The sequence below is a fragment of the Euprymna scolopes genome, chromosome 21 (assembly GCF_053919585.1).
Source record: "Euprymna scolopes isolate OS-2025 chromosome 21, ASM5391958v1, whole genome shotgun sequence".
In the NCBI taxonomy this organism is placed as follows: domain Eukaryota; kingdom Metazoa; phylum Mollusca; class Cephalopoda; order Sepiida; family Sepiolidae; genus Euprymna; species Euprymna scolopes.
Window position 1 is genome coordinate 96,170,691 of NC_136502.1, and position 15,403 is coordinate 96,186,093.

The 15,403-nt window shown below is 34.4% G+C and overlaps 1 protein-coding gene across 1 annotated transcript in view; it reads left to right on the forward strand.

Annotated features, from left to right (window-relative positions):
- Nucleotides 1-244: 244 nt before the first annotated feature.
- The window catches only part of LOC145242609 (chymotrypsin-like elastase family member 3B), a 32,212-nt gene continuing 17,053 nt past the window's right edge, over nt 245-15,403 (forward strand). Inside the window, exon 1 of the mRNA XM_080105722.1 lies at nt 245-1,026. Within this exon, the coding sequence (XP_079961848.1) occupies nt 969-1,026 (58 nt within the window). The 5' untranslated portion in view covers nt 245-968. The remainder of the gene's footprint in view (nt 1,027-15,403) is intronic.

The window sequence follows — 15,403 nt, forward strand, 5'->3', positions numbered from 1 at the left end:
AACTATTAACTATGGTTGTAGCTAGACAAGGTTCTGTTGGGAATGCTTTGCAGGGAGGACCATAGATTGAAGCTCAGTCAAGCACCTGCCATGATACTAGCGATAGAATATAGAAAGAATGGTAAAGTATATTTTGTGAGAAATAGGTGGAGAAAAGGGCATCGCTCACTAGATTCCGAAGTCGGTTTTGTATTCTAAGCAGCATCTTCCTAGATGTGGTAACAGTACTCCATCTTAGGTTTTTATACAACAGACATATGATTGCGTTAGGAGCGAGCATGAACAGCTGTGTTTCTTGGGTGTTAATTTAATCGATACACCTGCAAACAGATATGATTGATTTACTTGTTTGTTTTATTTATTTTTATATTTCTTCTTTTTTTTTCTTTTCATAATTATCTTTATTTTCTCTTTTTATTGTTTAGTGTTTCAGAAAACGTCTGGTGTTGTTCTTAGGTTCTGAAAACGACCAACATTTCATTTCTTGAAAACCGATCAGATAACTTCCGTGTTCACAAGATTTTTTTTAAGAGGCTAAAAAGCAAACAAGAACAGCAACAACAACAACAACAACAACAAGAGACACAGCAACAACAAAGAAACAGTTTCGACAAGAACAACGGGTGCAACAATAACAATAACAGCAACAACAACAGCAGCAAAAAAACAACAACAATAACAGCAACAACAAAAGCAACAACAATAATAATTATAACAAAAATAATAATAACAGCAACAAGAATAACAATAATAACAACAAAAACCAACAATAACAATAATAACAGCAACAACAATAACAATAATAACAGCAACAACAACAACAAAAAACAATAACAAGAATAACAACAACAATACCAACAATAACAATAACAGCAATAATAACAGCAATAAGAATAACAATAATAACAACAAGAAAAGCAACAATAAAAACAATAACAGCAACAACAACAACAAAAACAACAGTAGGGATGCTTTTGTTGTTTATATTATTGAGTCAAGGATTTGCCGAGCAACAAACAGACCAAAGTGAGTTTTATATCTTCCTTCTTTTTTTTTTCTTTTTTTTTCAATTTTCTTATCATTTTCTTCTAGCTGGGGATGGAGCATCCAAGCAGATGCCACACATTCACCAACCATCTTTTTAAGATTCTAATCGCCTCTTTAAGTGCAATCGTTTGTATTACACTTGCATTTGGTTCACTAGGTATATTTACTAGGTAGTTTTGGAAATTATTTTTCATGAATCTAATTGCTCCTATAATAACTGGAACGATGGAGATCTTCCTAAGAATTCATTTGCTATTCATGTCGTACATAAGACCTTGGTATCTCGTTATCTTCCCTCTCTCAGTTTCGTTTAAGCCAACATAATTGGAGACACTAACTTCTACTATGGTTGCTTCTTTCTCCTTCTTTTCCCATGCCACTATGCCAGGTGTAATAATTCCGTTTTCTACGTACGTAGCTGTCGAAATTGCATAGTCATAGACGATTATTATGATTTATTTCTAACTGTCCTTTATGGTATACTAGCCTGGGTTCTCGGTGTTGCCCGGGTGTATGGAAGTGTGCGTTGAGCAAAAAAAAAATGTGTTAATAGGCAGGCTGGCTTGAACCCGTACCGCGAAGGAGGAAAAGAACTTGCATTCTCGCAAGGGTAAATTCAGCGAACGTTTTGAAACTGCTAATGCTGACAAAGCAAAATGGACGAATTGAAAGTAGCGTTGGAACATTTGACCAAGTTGCATATCGATGCCGCAAAGCGTCAGTCACAATTCGAGGACCAGCAAAAGGAATTGCAAAAACAGTTAGCGGAATGTAAAATACGAACCTAAAAACAGTTAGCCGAACGTCAATTACGAACTGAGGAATTACAGAAATTGTTAAAAATAATGCGAACGCAGAAAGCAGTTCAACATTTTCTCAGAATACAAAATGGACCGTGATAGACAATTTTAAATGCGAGAAAGAGGAAAAATCATTCGCAGCTATTTTCAGCGTTATGAAGATTGTTTTAATATTGACTGCAGCAACTAGTCTGACCAAAAGAAAACCAGACTTCTACTACGGAAATTGGAAACGGCTGAGCATGATAAATTCGTGGATTACATCTTGCCTCGGAAAACAGCAAATTTACCATTCAATGAGACGGTAAATTTGTTAACAGAACTTTTCTCGCCGAAAACGTCTCTTTTCCATAAGCGTTGGAGATGTTTGAATGTGGTAAAAGACGATAATGACGATTTTGCCTCCTACGCAGTTGTAGTGAACAAGCACTGTGATGACTTTAAGTTGTCTGAACTAACAGCAGACAATTTTAAATACCTTGTGTTTGCGCTAGGGTTAACCTCGGGAAAAGATGCGGAAATAAGGCGCAGATTCATTACAAAATTAGAAAATGAACCGAACTTAACACTTCAAAAATTGACTGAGGATTATCAAAAAGTAGAAATTATTAAAAAAAGATGCAAGAAATATCGAAGCAGGCATCGCGAATATAAAAAAGTAACTAAGAAAAAACTGTTGAAATGGCACACAGACACTAACCACCGAAACTCAGAAAAACTAAAAGCACCGAGCGCTTGTTTCAGATGTGGTGAAATACATTGGGTAAGGGATTGTCCATTTTTAACAAAAAGATGCCATTTATGCAATAAGATCGGTCATAAAAGTTTGCACTGTAGGAAAACTCAGAATAGAAGCCGTGTACGTCAAATCAGAACTAAGGACGTCGTAGATGAAAATCTATGCAAATATGTAACGGTTAACATTTTTGGCAACACTATTAAATTCCAATTAGACAGTGGATCGGATCTTTCAATAATAAATCTCAAAACGTGGAAAATATTACGAAAGCCGACTATGTTAAAGACTAACAGAACGGCAATGGCCATTAATGGTACAAAAATTCATTTTGACGGTGAATTAATTACAGACGTCACTTTACGGGGGAAAACAAAAAAACTAAGATTGTATGTGCTAAAAGATAGTGAGAACCTGTTCAGTTCTGACAGCATGGAGGAGTTTCGTCTTTGGGATCTTCCTATATCCACATTCTGCAATAAAAATAGATACCCGCCCAGCAGAAACGGAGAAGTATAACTTGTTTAAAAAAAAAAATTCACAAACGTATTTACTCTTGGTCTGGGGAGATGTACAAAAATGTCCGCAGATTTTAAGTTGAAACCTGGCACACAACCGGTGTTTAAAAAGGAACGTAATATCCCGTTCGCTTCCCTGGACCAAAAAAATCAGGAACTAGACAGATAAGAAAGCATTGGTATACTGGCTAAAATTGAATATAGTGAGTGGGCTGCTCCGGCAGATTATGTAAAGAAAAGGTCCGGGGAAATTTGCCTTTGCGCCGACTTCGCGACCGGACTCAACGGGTCCTTAGAAGATTTTCACTATCCATTACCTAGTCCAGAAGAAGTGTTCACGCAATTAAATGGCGACAAGTTTTTTTCTAAGATCGACCTAAGCGACGCTAACCAACAGATTCCAGTAAACGACAAAAGCGCTAAACTACTCTGTATTAACACTCATCGGGGTTTGTACAGATACGAAAGACTCGCGTTTGGTATCAAGGTGACACAATATTCCAGCAAGTAATGGATACTATGCTGCCCGGCTTGAACACCGCAATCGCATATCTTGATGACATTATCATAGCGAGCAAAAGCAGGGAGGAACATGAAAAACATATCAGACAAATATTCAGTCGAATACAAGATTATGAATTTGAGATCAAAGCAGATAAATGCGAGTTCTTTTTACAAACAATTAAATACCTGGGTTAAATAATCGATAAAGATGGCAGACACCCAGACTCAGATAGGGCGACCGCTATTAAAGAAATGCCGGCACCAGTAAACATAACTCAATTGCAGAGTTTTTAGGTTTGGCAAATTATTACCAGGGGTTCATCCCAAATATGCACAAATTGCGCGCACCACTTAATGAATTGATGAAAAAGAATAAGGCTTGGGGGTGGACAGAAGCTTGCCAGACATCATTCAAAGAAATAAAAAGAATCCTGACTTCAAAACTATTCCTAGCGCATTTCAACCCGTAGTTGGACATAATAGTAGCTAGCGACGCTAGTCAATATGGCATCGGGGCGTGCATGCTACATCGAATGCCGGTTGGCTCGAAACAGCCTATTGCTTTCACATCACGGACTCTCTTGCCAACGGAAAAGAATTATTCTCAGATCGAGAAAGAGGCCCTAGGAATTATATTTGCAGTTTCTAAATTCCACCGGTTCTTGTACGGAAGACATTTTTTTCTACAAACCGATTATAAGCCGTTGATATCCATTTTTTGGATAAAAAAAAGAACTTCCAACATTCACTACGAACCGACTATTAAGATGAAGAACTATTCTGCTGAACTACAATTTTACAATTCAATTTCTCCCCTCAAAACAACCAGCCCATGCAGACGGTCTATCGAGACTGATTCTTGCCAAAATGGAACCTCTTGAAGATTCAGTAATCGCGGCACTACGTATTAATAGTGATGTAAAAACCATGATGAACAATATTATCTGCGAACTGCCGGTCACACTTCAGGAAATTAAGTCAGAATCCTTAAATGACAATTTCATTCAAACCATGAAGCAGAAATTAGCACTGGGTGACACCAGTTCAGACATTTTTTCTGGTTGCGACGAAATACTGTTATACGGTGAAATGGTGGTCATCCCCCAAACACTTCAAAATATAATTCTCATGGATTTTCACATGGGACATCCAGGAATAAACAGAATGAAAAGCCTAATGAGAAGTTTTGTTTATTGGCCAACTATAGACCAAGATATTACCGACATGGTGAACAGATGCAAAGGCTGTGCTTTGGCTGCAAAAGCACCACCGATAACATATAAACCTTGGCCTTACGCTGCACAACCATGGTCGAGGATCCACATCGATTATGCAGGATCTGTGAAGCATTTTTACTACATGATAGTAGTTGACTCTTACTCTTAATGGCCAGAGGTACTAAGATGCAAAAAACCGACGACAGTAACAACGACAAATTTTTTATTGGAATTGTTTGCTCGGTTGGGGTTTTAGACTGTTTGGTTAGCGACAACGCTACACAGTTCACCTCGACAGAGTTCAGAGAATTCTACGAGACGTATCAAATCAAGCATATTACGACACCCCAGTACCACGCCAGAAGCAACGGCCAGGCCGAACGCTTCATCGATACGCTTAAAAGGGCATTAAAAAAGGCGTCCGGCACACCGACAGAAAAGGCCCTTCAGCAATTTCTGCAGGTTTACAGAATCACGAGAAATCCGAACAAACCAGATGCGGGATCTCCAGCAGAAATCATGTTTTGACGGAAAATAAAATCCGTATTTTATAAACTGCTACCTAAACACATCGTACACAGCAGAACCTCTACAATGCCAACGAAACGGTTTAACAGCGGAGATAACGTGTATTTTAGACATTTTAGAAATAACATTTCTTTTTGGGAACAGGGCACGATCTTATGAAGAATCGGCCATGTTACATACATCATTCAGGGCCCAAAGTTCCAACATAAAAGGCACCTGAACCAAATCAGGAAACGCTTCTACGAGGATCAAGAACAACCACCGCAGGACGACAGTGAGGCGATTGAAACTGTGTATGACTGTTTTGACATAGACCCTCCAAAACAGGTGTCAGAACCGAGACGCTCCGGAGAAAGGGGAAGCGCAATGACCCTTTGGTGGTCTGCCCCAAAAAGAAGAAATACTGATTTTCACAACCGCGGAAATCAACTTGGGAGGGGGTGTTGTGGGAGAATCACCTTCCAAATGGACTGTTCTATCCATTATATAAACCATAGACCTTTTGATCCCAGGTGTGGATTAAACACCAGAGCGACCCTCGCCTGCTCTGTGACGTTTACTACTCTTTTCAGTAGTAACCTTTTTACGTTGTTGTTCCAGTAATACATTGTTTAAACTCTATTCCGATGTTCTGTTTTCTTTGTGGCTTATTGCAAGCCATAACAGAATCGTTTTTTCTTCGCCCCGTATTTCATTTTTTTTTTTCTTACATTTCAGCATATTGCTTTTCAAGAATTCTAATATAAAAAAAACGATTTACAAACAGAAGATAATAAAAATGTACGTTTTTAGCGTCCAAAATTCTTTAAAACGTTTATATTGATTGTACTTTTCATTGCAAGTTGGAATCATTTTCGGTACTTCTACACTTTATCGCCGAAACTGGAGACACCATTTTATTTCACGCACCTACCGAAAAATCCACGGGAGAAATCAGTATTTTAAATTATTGCAGAAGCATGAAATAAATAAAACTAGATAAACTTCCGGAAAGAACTATGAAAAAAATAAATAAAGTGAAAGAGAACATATATCCATAATTGTTAATTAAAAATGTTTCGATTTAATTAAATAAAACGGGAAAGTTTTTCATGACTCTTTTTTTAAATTAAAAACAGAAAATGAAATGACAATTATGAATGTCATTTCATTTTTTAATTAATGTCATTTCATTTTTCAGTTAATGTCATTTCATTTTTCAATTAATCAATTATGGATATATGTTCTTTCACTTTTTTCATAGTTCTTTCCGAAAGTTTATTTAGTCTAATATTTTTTTGTTATTTTATGCTTCGGCTATAGTTTAAAATACTGATTTCTCCCTTGAATTTTTACGGCAGGTGCGTAAAAAAATGGCGTCTCCAGTTTCGGCGATAAAATGTAGAAGTACCTCATTTCAAACAAAAACAAAACAAACATGTTTACGATTTAAACTATTTTAAAGTCTTTGATATATTCACAAGCTGACAGTTTAAAGGGGCTAAAATTACTCGTGTATGTATAAACATCTGATCAACTTGTCCAGTCGTTGAAACCGTGTTAAGAAACTACTTAACTATCAACAGAATTATTGGCCTTTGGGCCAAGATCAACGTATAGTATCTATTCTGATACTACACTTCAATTTTCTGTTGTCAGTTGGCGGAGGAGAAGTCCTTCACGACTGAGACAAACAATTTTTTTTCCTTTCTCCACATCAAAAAATGACCCTGTGTTACGAGAACAAGTCCCCTGTTCTTGTAAGTAAGTAAAAATGAGATAGAATAGTCCTAGAATTCGAACCTGGGAAGCTAGGTTTGGAATTAAGATTCAGGAGAGTTTTAAAATAAATAGCAGATATATTTGTTGAAAAGGAATTCGTTGTTTAGAAATGTTATTGTGAAAAGGAATTTGATGATTCAATTCTGTTTATGAAAATGAAATTAAAATAAGGAATTTGAAAACGAACAAGACCAAATGTTAAACATATTGAGAAATAGGTTAGACCAAAAATAGGTTAAAGAATTCTTGTTTGCAGACATATGTGAACAATGCACGTGAGTTCAAGACCACGTGAGTCGGGCACATGCTCGGACATGGGGGAACGAGACACGTGAAGCATGTCTAGGCCATGGGATCGAGATGCACGTTGTTGGCCATGCAATGACGTCATGGCTAAGAGATGAGTTCTCAGTATAGTTGGTGTTTTAGTAAGTCAAGAGAGAGTCGAGAGAGGGTCGAACAGAGTCGGTCAGACAGAGTTGACATTGGTCAGAAGGAATCCACCTTTGGAAGCGAAGGTTTAGAAGTTGAAATCATGTAGTGACTTTGAATTCCTTAATGTGAACTCAGTGACCGGTCGAAGGAATAACGAAACATCATATTTTGTAACTGCCGTCTTGTGTTATGTCATTCTACAAACAAAGGTATTGTGAATCATTTATATGAACTTTGTGTATAAACTCCATCTTAAGAAATGTGTCTCCCTCTCTATCAAGAAATAATGACTGACCCCTCCTGTGATAAAATCATCATCTCTAAAATATATTTGTTAAGAAAATATATGTATAGAAACATTCACAGAAGGTATAATTGTATCACTCTTCTCATTATGTATACGATGTCACATGTCTCTTTAAAATGTACCCTGTCCTTCTTTATATATACCCCGTCTCTCTCTCTCTCCAAAATTGAACACAACAACTTTATAAAATAAAATATGTCTCTTAAATATGACCCCTATATAATACCTGGTGTCTAACTCTGCCCTCGTGGGGAGGCAAAGTAAACATGAACTATCAACACATAACAGCATCTAACTGCTTTTTTGTAATTGGAGCATAATAAAACATTGTACAATAAGTGACTGTTACCAAAGGCAATAAAAGTGGCATTTGATAGTTAACCAAAACGCAGCAGCAATTACTTTTTCACGGATTTGCTGTAGTTTTTTTACGATTTAAACTATTTTAAAGTCTTTTTTTTTGTATTAGATTCCATAATTGGCCGTTTAAAGACATTAAAATTATTTGCAAATGTTTATTAACACACACACACACACATGAAAAGAAACTGGAATCTTAGGAAGATCTCTATCGTTCCAGTAATTATAGGAACAACCGAAACGAATCTTAAAAACTACCTGACAAATATACCCGGTGAACCAAGTGCAAAGGATATTCAAACAATTTCATTCAAAAGGACGGTTAGAATCTTTAAACGATCTCTAAGTTGAAATGTATATTAAAAAAGCTATATTTTACAGACTAATTTATCGGTTTCGCCACGGGTCCTTGCTACGCCCGTGAATTAAATAAAATACTGCGCAGATTTCCGAGTTCGACAGAATGATTCCCTTATATGGCAAGATATGCCTGAAGAACGTCAGAGGTTACATCGATCGAAAAGTTGTGAAAATAACACTCAAGACGAGAACGGTAGTCCGAATAATCCAAAGAATACGAATTATCAATCCCCATCTCAAAAATTCACAAACATAACACAATTGTTATGCTTAAATTGTGATGTTCGTCTTGAGATAAAATTCTTATCTTTATAAATAATATTCTTTCCACCCCCATTTAAAAGAAAATGGAGTCTCCCAATTGCCAACGCCAACATATTTTAAAATGAACTGGTCTCATTCACTTAAAAATTCTAACTACAGTAAAACATTAACAATTAGTTACAAAATACGGTACAGCTTTTATTAATTTTGAAGTCTAATTTCAATTAATTTTTTAATATCTTTAATATTAACTCCAAAATAATTTTTAAATTAACCTTCTAAATTTAAAACTTAAAATTTATCTCAATATAAAATAAAAATTCCCGTTTAATTATATAGAAATGCATTTAAAATTTAAAACATTTCAAGGTTGGGATGAATACTTATCTAGCCTAAGGGATTTTATCTACTATATTAACCGCAATACTAGTGTATTCCTTTTTTCCTTATGGTTTTAAATTAAAATAAATTGTAAAATACATTTTATAAAGTATGATTTAAAAAAATAAAAATACAATTTAAATCACAATCTACAAAACTGAAAATCAAAATCAAATTTAATATTTAAATTTGAAAAAAAATTGTCTTTTTACTGTCCCAGTTTATAAGGAGTGCTTTCTTTCTGTGTATACAATTTTTCAGAAATTCGCTTCTCACATTTAAACATCTTATTTCTGGGTCATGAATTGACCGTAGGATATGGTATTTTTCCGCATTACAAAGTGAGCATTAATTTAATTCTGGGGCGCATGCTGGTTTATGTTCGACTTTTTTCCATTTGATGGTAAAAGGTGTACCCTTTTCTTTAAGCTCCCACACGCGTGTGGCTAGGACTGTTTTTATCCTTGTTTTAGCTGTAAAGGAGCTCACGTGTGCATAATATATTTGCTTAAATGAACCTTGTGTCATAGCGATGTATTTTTCAGGTATGGTTGTAAATTGGTCCGCTATTGTAGCTTCATAAACAAGGGATTCAGCTTTACAGTTGCCCTCCAATAGGCACTTATTTTTAGTTCTGCAAGAGCAGCCTGTGTTGACTATCTTTCCTGGTTCCCTAGAGATGATAGACTTGATCGATGGTGCTATTGAGTAACTTACTTTCACAGAGTTTCTATTCAAGATTTTGTGTGGTCTGTGCTTTTTTTGGGGGGAAATGCTTATCTATAAGTCTAAGGAAAAATGCCCTACTCTAGTTTTTGTATTAAGTGAGAACGGAGGTAAGAACCAAATTATATTCCGTCTCCTATTTTTTTACTTTCTTGTTGATTATGAGTCTGTTGAAATTTTATGTTCTCTCTGAATCCACTTTTATGCAGTGCCTCATTATAATATGACGCTGCCTGTTCGAACACTTCGGCGTTCAAAGAAAGTCTTGATATTCTTTTGCTAATATTAGCTACCATATTTTTAAACACTGTGGATGGGTGGGTGGATGTCATGAACCCTTATTTATGTATATGAATTCTTCATTTGGTTTATAGAAGGTTTTATTCTCGTGATCTAGAGTTGCATCTAAAAAATTCCACTTTATATAAATTTGTCTTTATAGTTATTTTATTATAAAGTTATTTGCTTCCCTAGGAAGGTAACTGTGATCCAAGGTCGTTACTAATGTGTGCGTGGTAGGATGGGTGGGGGACAGGTCCTCTGAAATAAGGGTAGGGGTGTTTTCATTCACTACACATTGTTGGTGACCACCCCTTATTTAAATATACATCTTTCTCTCGTTGGAATTTCTTAACCCATTTTATATATATATATATATATATATATATATATATATATATATATATATATATATATATATATATTCAAATTCAAATATGTATATTCAAATTCAGAATTTAAAATCTTAAAATGGATATATAAATATTTGTATTGATACTTATGAGATAATCCTCTTCACATAAAAATGCTCAATATTCGAGATAGTGCATCAATATATGAAAAGAGTTTTACTATCTGCGAAGGTCATGGAAGGAGAGTGATACTTCTTACTCTGCGATATTAACACCATTTTTAGCATTTCACTCTGTAACGTTCAATTAAATTCATTTAATCCTCTACAAACTACAATTTTTACATTGCAAGATTTCTTCCAGCCACGTCCTCCCCCCAATCCATCAAAAAAGCTATAGATCTTCACGACCTGAATATTCCAAGTCTACAGATCTACATACTATCAATTGATTTACGGATTTTACCAAGTTTCAACCAACTTCACTGATTGGATCTTGTTACTGTCTAAATGCATCTTCATACGTGAACTTCAAGTTGAATATCCTTTTTTTTTTATATCTATATATACATATGTATATTATGCGCGGTTTGTATATATATATATATATATATATATATATATATATATATGTAGTCATCGACATACAGCCCTCTTTCGTTGTATCACAACTCATCAGTGCCGTTAGACTAGCACCTCTCCCAAGTTGATGATTGAACCTAGAACCATCGCGTTGAGAGTCAGCAGTTCTACTGATCGACACACGGGAGCGACGCCCGTAAATTATCTCGCCAAGTGCCTATTTAAACAAACATTTGTCCACCATTTATATATATATATATATATATATATATATATATATATATGGTGGACAAATGTTTGTTAATATATATATATATATATATATATATATATATATATATATATATATATATATCCAACATTTTTTTCACTTTTTTATTTGGCAATTTATAACTACAATAAATTGCGGTTTCAGTTAATGCCTTAACTAGCAAATTCTATCATTGCTACAAATATATTTTGCTGATTCCTTTATGTCCTCTAATAAGAAGAATAACAAGAATAGCATTCTTTGAAACTCTGCGGAATAAGGAGTCTGTAAATTGTTTTTTGGAGTATTCAGTCGAACAATAAATTTTGATCGTAAAGTTCAACTTACAGGTTTAATTTTCTTTCTCTTGCATATGTATATATGTATATATAGATAGGCATGTCAGGTCATTTCATATGCTACTGGTACCATGTAACCCAGTACTACCTGCCTCATGGTCGGGTCACCGGCGATTAAACTGGTTCCCCCAACAGACTTGCTTGGTGAGGAGGGTGACTAGTCTCCCTGAAGGATTAAAAACAAGACCTTCCAAAGAGCGAATGAGCCCTTTTTCGGGGTCAACAGCCAACTAGCAGCGTGTGTGTTTATGTGTATGTATGTGGGTGCTGGGGTGGAGAGGGCTCCCGTAAGTCGTGGTGAAGGCAACCTTTCTAGGAGAAGCAAATTTCTGATTTAAAAAAACCATAAAGCGGGAGACCAGTACCTGCATTAAGCTGGTCTGCAGTTTAACATGTTGCTGGCTATCTTGCTCTTGCTTGTTGCTGGATCTCAACATTTTGAACCGAGATAGAGACTTAGTTGTCGTTCAAAGCTAAGACTCTGTAACATCATTTGCGTATAGATACGCCCTCGGGCATTTGTCTATTAAAATGTTCCTGTGGTGATGGAAGTCATTTTTGGGCTTATAGACTTTAAGTGACTGAGGGAGTGGCACTCGTCTGATAAGACGTTGCAATCATCATAGATAGACATGAGCAAGAACTTACCGCCCCCCCCCGATCAGGATAACGTGAGATCATGAAAAGTAGGTGACTAGCGTAATACGGAAGCAAACAGTAATAATTGTTTAATGGTTTCGTGTTTCGTTGTGCTGAGCAGACGATACCTCTGAATACAATCGTCAGGACAATCACTCACTGTGGTAACTGCTCGGACAGAAAGAAACTGCAACTTACTGCCTATACAACTGCAAATAAAGCTATGGCAATGCATCAAACTCTTTATTCGAGAAACATTGTTAATAGGATTCTAAATAAGAACTATTCTGCGGCAACCAGCAAAGAATAACGGGAAAGATCATGGATAGAAGAAGCCGAGGTCGACAGGGAGAAATATACGTTGAAAATCTTAACAACATAAAAGATGATGGGCAACAATGAATTCATGAATGGCTCGAGGGAGAGTCATAGCCGTCAATGTCTGTACCAGACAGGACACCCCTTGAATATATATATATATATATATATATATATATATATATATATATATATATAAACGTAACTGTGTATGTGTGTATGTGAGTTTGTTCCTTATAGACTCCAAAACGGGTGAACAGATTTTCTTTAGTGTATAAGTCTGTGAGTGAGATTAATTAAGTTCTGTCTCAGAACACCTCCGATAATTACCGATAGCCGATAATTGAAACCGTTATTTTAATTTATCTATCATCGGTAAAGTCGTTTTTTCATGTCGTTGCTTAGCAAGAATGATAGAACAATGAGCCGTGAAAATTCTACTGTGGGGCAGTTGATAGTCTGGGTTTTTTTTTTGTTGTTTTTGTTTTTTTGATTACGTGGTCTGTAGGCTCAAACTCCACATGTAAATGATTTTTTTTTTTGTAAACTGGAAAGTAGGTTCTCTAGAGTGCAATGTAGAATAATATACATTTTGGACTAAGTTACTGCATGGAAGCATGTGAAGCTTCCTCCCGGGCGATTTCATGGATTTCAATGACAATATAAGTACAGGTGTATATATATATATATATATGTATATATATATATATATGTATATATATATATATATATATATATATATATATATATATATATATATAATCTTTAGAATATTACTTTTCTCATACTTTGAAGCTGTGAAACTGTGTGCCACCCAGTGAAATTATAGCAAGTCTATATAAATTTTATTTGCTATCTTTGCACTGAAGAAAAATACAAAAAACGATGTTTGAAACTCCGTGGAATAAGGAAATAATTATCATTATCTTGTATTCCTTGTGTGCGAACAATAAATGTTATAAATCATTTTACTTCCTTATATATATATATATATATATATATATATATATATATATATATATATATATATATATATATATATATATATATATATAGTTTTACTGGGAGTTTTTAGTTTTACTGAGAGTTAAAAATACATAATTATTATTTTATCTTAAACAAAGATAAAAAAAGGCAATTTAAAGAATCGTTTTGGGTATCGGAAAATTGACACAATTTTTCCGATTCCGATACCCCAAAAAGTTCCGATTTTCTGATTCTCGATTCCAATTCTAATTAATCGTCCCAACACTAATATATATATATATATATATATATATATATATAGAGAGAGAGAGAGAGAGAGAGAGAGAGAGAGAGAGAGAAAGAGAGAGAGAGAGAGAGAGAGAGAGAAAGAAAGAAAGAGAGACGTTAAAAACCATTTTTTTTAAATGTTTAAACTCAACAGCATTTCTCGCGGTTAACGTTAACCGATTGGATTAGGTCCTTGCTAATGAAGCCAGAGATGGTTTCTATCGCCGGGTTCGAATCTATCGACTCGTGTTAATCGTGACACCCTGCACTGATGATTCCTGAAATTATGAAACACTAGTGTCTGTAGGTATTTAATAAGTATTATAGTAAACAATTTTGCCAGCCCTTTAAGAAACTCGTTTCTTATCGTTGAACACTTTCAGATGAATTAAAGTCGATCAATTTAGCTCTTCTGTGCAGGTAATCATATAATGATTAGATCACTCTGACAGACATTAAAAGACATATAAAAAAATAAATGTTTAAATTTAACATCATTCCTCGCGGTTAATATTAGCCGATTGGATTAGGTCCTTGCTAATGGAGCTAAGGATGGCTTCTGTCGCCAGGTTCGAATCTATCGACTGGTGTTAATCGTGACACTTTGCACTGATGATTCCCGTAAGGATAAAAACACTAGTGTCTGTAGGTATTTAATAATTATTATAGTAAATAATTATATATATATATATATATATATATATATATGTATATATATATATATCTGTTGAAATATATTTTCTTATAATATATATCAATCCTTATTTAAGAAGCTCAATGTAATTACAGAGCAATATAAAGAATAAATGACAAAAATTTATATTCCAAAATTCATGATGTTGACCATCTTATAATTTATTTCTTTAATTCAGTTGACAAGAATTGTATAAGTCAACTGAATTAGAGGAATAAAGATCAAAAGGTTAAGATCATGAATTTCGGAATATAACTTTTTGTCATTTATTCTCTCTCTCTCTCTCTCTCTCTCTCTCTATATATATATATATATATATATATATATATATATATAAGCAAAAATCGATATTTGTGAGCTTCATCTATTCAACCTATTCGTATTTCAAATATAACTTTTTGTCATTTATCTCTCTCTCTCTCTCTCTCTCTCTCTCTCTCTCTCTCTCTCTCTCTCTCTATGTATATATAATATATATATATATATTTATATATATATGTATGCATATATATATATATATATATATATATATAAGCAAAAGTCGATATTTGTGAGCTTCATCTATTCAACCTATTCGTATTTCAAATATAACTTTTTGTCATTTCTCTCTCTCTCTCTCTCTCTCTCTCTCTCTCTCTCTCTATCTATCTATCTATCTATGTATATATATATATATATATATATATATATATATATATATATATATATATATATATATATATATAAGCAAAA